General features: G+C 35.7%; 1 protein-coding gene across 1 annotated transcript; it reads left to right on the forward strand.

Annotated features, from left to right (window-relative positions):
• Positions 1–406: 406 nt before the first annotated feature.
• LOC140431880 (uncharacterized) lies at positions 407–757 on the forward strand. Its single transcript, XM_072519752.1, has one exon. The coding sequence runs from the start codon at positions 407–409 to the stop codon at positions 755–757; it is 351 nt and encodes a 116-aa protein (XP_072375853.1).
• Positions 758–6033: the final 5276 nt, after the last annotated feature.

Raw genomic sequence — 6033 nt, forward strand, 5'->3', positions numbered from 1 at the left:
CCAGAGGTGGGCGGCTGAAACTGAAATCTTGCCAACACGCAGTGGGCTCGCGTGGCATTGAACTTAGCCAAAAAACTCCTTACAAATGTCAGATTTTAAAACAAAACGGAAACTACCCCAGGTGAGTAGACACTCTCACTCTGATTTATCAGTCTGTCCCAAGGATTCTGGGGGGGGACACAAATTTGACTTGAAAGAGTATGCTTTAAAAAAACAAACAGTTTTCAAAATTGCAACCATGAATACTAGAACTCTACTTTCTGATGAAAGCTTTAAAGAAATGGAAAAAGAATTAGAAAAGATCAAATGGGACATCGTCGGAGTTAGTGAAAGTGAGAAGGCGAGGTGAAGGGCCTCGAGACCCTAAAATCCGGTCACTTGTTTTACTATCACGGAGAACAACATAATGTCAGTAGGAGGCGTCGGATTCTTTATAAACAAACAGCTAGCAGGAAATCTAAAAACTGTCCAATCAGTATCCACTAGAGTTACATATGCCACGTTCAAAAAAAAAACTAGGTATTATCTAAAAGTTATCCAAGCCTATGCTCCAACAACAGAATATACAGACGAGGAGATCGAAGTCTTTTATGATGATTTAAGCACAGCCATCACAAACGACCGTACACATTTCACAGTTATATGTGGAGACTTTAACGCCAAAATAGGAACAAAAACTGGGACCAGCAGGAAAATAACTGCTCTTGGAAATTTTGGAAGTCAGGGAGCGGAACGACCGTGGGCGACACTCTTTTAAACTTCTTACTAGAGAAAAACCTATTCCTAATGAACAGTTACTACTACAAGAAACCTCACCGCAGATGGACGTGGAAAAGCCCAGATGGGAAGACGACAAACGAGATTGATTACTTGTATCACTGATAAAAGATACATATTTACAGATGTGACAGTGCTAAATAAATTTGCGAAATCAAGCGACCATCGTATGGTGAGAGCCACCATTGTGTTAAATACCAACTATGAACGACACAATATGATAAAAAAGAAGCAAATAAAACATATGGACACATCCAAACAACGAACAAAATTTTGAAGATCATATCGGTAAATTCCTTCAAGAAAAATCATCAACAAATGATATTAACATCCTAAATGACATAATAGTAGAAGCAATAACAGAAGCTCAAAAGAAATGCTGCCCCAAACAGCGTGAAGGAAGAAAAAATTAGTCTGGACACACAGAAAAAAATGGGAACAAAGAAGAATACTGAGAAGCGACGAAAACTCTAGTAACGACGATATAAATAAAATAAACAAGGAAGTATCAAGAGAAATAAGAAAAGACCTAAGAAAATACAGAGATGAGAAAATCATCAAAAACTATTGAGGAAAATAAGAGTATGAAAATAATGAGACGCAAACTCATAAATGGAAATAAACAAATAGTCAAACTCAAGGATAGAAATGGCAACATCACATCAAACAGAGAAACATTTGTTACAAATTGTGGAATCATTCTATGGGACATTATATAGCAACCAATCGACTCTAGATATAGTTGAATATCAGCAGAGGAAGGTTCAAAATCAGGGTTCCGAAGATATCCCAGAAATCTCCTTGGACGAAATTTACAAGGCTCTAAAAAAGATGAAGAATAACAAAGCTCCGGGGGAGGGACGGTGTCGTCACGGAAGCGAGTAAAGATAGGAGGCTCAGTACTGATAACCAAAATTCAAAAGCTCTTTAATCTATGTCTATGGAATCAAAATATCCCAACAAAGTGGAATAATTCAATAACTGTACTCTTACACAAGAAGGGAGATATAGCAGACCTGGAAAGATACAGACCAATCAGTCTCCTTAACCATCTTTATAAATTATACACCCGAATAATAACGAACAGATTAGAGACAAAGCTGGATTTTTACCAACCTCGGGAACAAGCCGGTTTCCGCACGCGCTATCTCAGAGTCAAATGATCACCTGCAGTGCCTAAAAACCTTGATAGAAAAAACTAACGAATATAACCGTCCCTTGGCATTGATATTTGTAGACTTTAAAAAGGCGTTTGATACAGTGGAATTACCGTCCATCTTAAGAGCACTACAAGATTGCAGGGTCGACCACAGATATTGTAATATAGTTAAAAATATATATGAAAATGCCACAACAACCATAAGTCTACATTCAGCAACTAATAAGATAAAGATAAAAAGGGGAGTCAGGCAAGGTGATACCATGTCACCAAAGCTGTTCATTACCGTTCTTGAGTATGCATTTAAAAGACTAACATGGCAACAGAAAGGAATATCCATCGATGGAGAAAGATTAAACCATCTACGTTTTGCGGACGATATCGTGCTTCTGTCAGATAATCTGGGAGAGATCAAAGACATGCTCCAAGAACTGAATTACATACTACAAGAAACTGGGCTGGAGATAAATTTCGAGAAAACCAAAATGATGACCAATATGGTTCCCAGCGAAGAGATACAGATCAATAACAACAAGGTAGAATTAATCGATAAATACACATACTTGGGTCATGAAATCAGAATAACCAGAGACAACCAAACCTGCGAGCTAAATAGACGAATCACGTTGGGATGGGCGGCATATGGAAGGATGAGAGACATTTTTAAAACAAATACTCCAATTCACCTGAAAAGGAAGGCATTTAACCAATGCATCCTACCAGTCTTGACCTACGGAGCAGAGACCCTAACTTTAATGAAAGCTACTGCCGAAAAACTGAAGGTAACACAAAGGCGAATGGAGAGATCAATGCTGGGTCTGACCTTGAAAGATCGCGTGAGAAATGAGGAGATACGCCGACGAACTGGCGTTGACGATATTATACTGCGAATCAATAAACAAAAGTGGAGGTGGGCTGGACATGTTGCTAGAATGGAAGACGGAAGATGGACGAAGAGAGTATTGGAGTGGAGACCAAGAGCCGACAAGCGAAGTCGAGGCAGACCACCCACCCGATGGACCGACGACCTAAGGAGAATAGAAACAAACTGGATTGCAGCAGCTAGAGATAGAGAGAACTGGAGACGTTTGGAGGAGGCCTATATCCAACAATGGATGTGAAAACGGGGCTGGATGATGATGATGATGAATAACATAATTCGTCATGAACTTTTTTTAAGAATCTATTATCAGTAGTAATATCCCTAGGACATTGATAACAGACGAGATAATTTCATGACAATCGAAAGCTCGTTCCTTGGTAACAGCACGAAGCCGAAGGCTGAGTGCTGTTACCAAGCAACGAGCTTGAGAAATTTGTCATGAAATTATGAGGCATTCATCAATGTCCGAGGGATATTCGGCGGATAATTTTTCGAAAAAAAAAATCATAACTCAACATAACGAAACATTTATTATTAAAAGTACAGTTAGTGAAAGTACAATTATTAAAATTTAAGTTAACATTAGATTCTTTGCTGTTCTCTACTATAGAAGATCTATTATATACTATTATAACTCAACATAACGAAACATTTATTTATTAAAAGTACAGTTAGTGAAAGTACAATTATTAAAATTTAAGTTAACATTAGATTCGTTGCTGTTCTCTACAATAGAAGATCTATTACCACGCATAATATTTATAATCTTGTTGTGGTGTTCTGGAATTCTGATTGCCATGACCAGTAATTTTTAGCAATTGTTGTTCTTCTATATTCCCTAAATATTCCCCAAATATATTTGTGACTGTAGGTTGTATTTCTGGGAATTTTTTCTTTGATTAGCGCATTTATACTTTGAACATTCTCATTGCCGAAACGTGACATTTTGAAATTTGTTTGGATGAAGTTGTCAAACTCGATCGTGTTGTCATAGGGATTGAAAATTGCACTGAATGCAATTATCAGTCTAATGTTGACATGATTGGGCGAAATTGTTCCACATGACACAAAATGACGAAATTTTAATGGTTGTTAAAACAGTCGAAAAATTATCAGTAGTAATATCCCTAGGACATTGATAACAGACGAGATAATTTCAAGACAATCGAAAGCTCGTTCCTTGGTAACAGCACGAAGCCTTCGGCTTCGTGCTGTTACCAAGCAACGAGCTTGAGAAATTTGTCATGAAATTATGAGGCATTCATCAATGTCAGAGGGATATTCGGCGGATAATTTTTTTAAAATTTTTAATATTCCCCAAATATATTTGTGATTGTAGATTGTATTTCTGGGAATTTGTTCTTTGATTAGCGCATTTATACTTTGAACATTCTCATGGCCGAAACGTGACATTTTGAAATTTATTTGGATGAAGTTGTCAAACTCGATCGTGTTGTCATAGGGATTGAAAATTGCACTGAATGCAATTATCAGTCTAATGTTGACATGATTGGGTGAACTTGTTCCACATGACACAGAATGACGAAATTTGAATGGTTGTTAGAACAGTCGAAAAATTATCAAATTTATTATCTACTTGACATTTTGTCAACATACATTTCTTGATCTAAATCAGTGGTTTATTAAAAAGTAATATGTTTGATGTTTTTTTCGATTTAGTAAAGGAAAAATAGTAGTAATAATAAAATGTGCTGAGATTCTGCATCATTCGATATTATGACTCTATGTGGTTTTATTAAAAATCTAAATGTGGTCTCTTTTTCGGTTTATTTTTTTGCTCTTAATCGTAATTTGGCAAGAAGTAGGTAATGAGACGCTACATTTATTTTCGTATAAGCTTTTATTGCTTAATAATAAATTAAATCGGTATATTAATCTTCAAAATGAATTAATGTGGTAGTAGTTTGGACAATTTTTCATATTCTTCTCTTGCGTTGTTCTTATCACAAATTGAAAATCATCAAACTATTCACGTATCATGTCCTTCTACTGCTCGGATTACTGCTTTATTTGATTTTGCCTTGATTGTAACTTAACTTGTAGTATAGCACGCCATTTGTCAATGTATCGACTTTATCGATGTTTAATATCTGTCGGTAGCATTACATCCGAAAACTTTTAATTCATTATGTGATATTTTAAATAAATGTTATGTAAAACATTTTTACTCTTACATACTAAGATTAAAAGGACCCTAAACATGTTTTATATTATTTTTATAAGCCATTATGGTGTAACAATAGATTTTAAACCCTAACCCTGGTACATACATGTAACGTTTCCAAAAAGGCCTATACCAAGACGGCTCTTCTCCGATTCAGGAAATTTACGGTGACAAATACCCACATATTATGCCGCAGGAGGCCGTGGTGTCACGCGGCGGATCGCGCCAGGCCTTGGACGGAGATCTCTGGGTGACGGTGTGACGGCTTTTGTTTCTTTTTGCTCTTTTGCTCTCTTGGGTTGCTGTGATCGCTATTCAAAGACTACACTGAGAGACTGATCCTTCTATTTAATGGATTTTGGCTTTGATTTGCTATTACCTGTAGTTCTTTCCTTTGTTTATTTTTCGAAGAGCGTTTAAATGTAAGATAGTCTTTAACTACAAAATGTTTAGAATTTGGAAAAATGCTTCAAACTATGTTATTAAAATCAATATCTTCCGAACTTTGTTTGGAGAGAAGAAGGAACAACATTTTTTTAAAGGTCTACACTCTTTAGTAAACATAAGTCATAACTAATTTCGGAAGTAAAAGTAATTATAACCTATGGGATTGTGGGCTCTGAAGGACAGAGATAGTTATACAGCGCATGTCTATTATTAATTCAGATATATTTGTCAGTTTACGTCAACTTTGACTATGTTCAGATATACTTACTTGTCAATGTACGTCAACTTTGACTTTTCAGGTTTAAGTAAACAAAATTATTATTTAACCCTGCTGTCCCGTTCGATTCAACTACACAAATGTACTGTTCGAGTCAATATGACCCAACTATGGCTTACGCTCCTTAATCGAAATAAAATAAGCTAATAGTGCTAAACAAAACTTTACTAACAAAAAAATTATGGTTAATTAAACAAAAATGATTAATGTAAATTAAACCTTATTAACAAAAACAAAAGGTATTTTTTTCTTTCATTAACCAGAAAAGCCTAATAACAAATATCTACAAAATTTAATTCAGTTTA

Source organism: Diabrotica undecimpunctata, unplaced genomic scaffold, assembly GCF_040954645.1.
Source record: "Diabrotica undecimpunctata isolate CICGRU unplaced genomic scaffold, icDiaUnde3 ctg00000945.1, whole genome shotgun sequence".
Classification (NCBI taxonomy): Eukaryota; Metazoa; Arthropoda; class Insecta; order Coleoptera; family Chrysomelidae; genus Diabrotica; species Diabrotica undecimpunctata.

Excerpts from the sequence above, each read along its gene's own strand:
- LOC140431880 (XM_072519752.1), top strand. The coding sequence starts at position 407 with ATGTCAGTAGGAGGCGTCGGATTCTTTATAAACAAACAGCTAGCAGGA.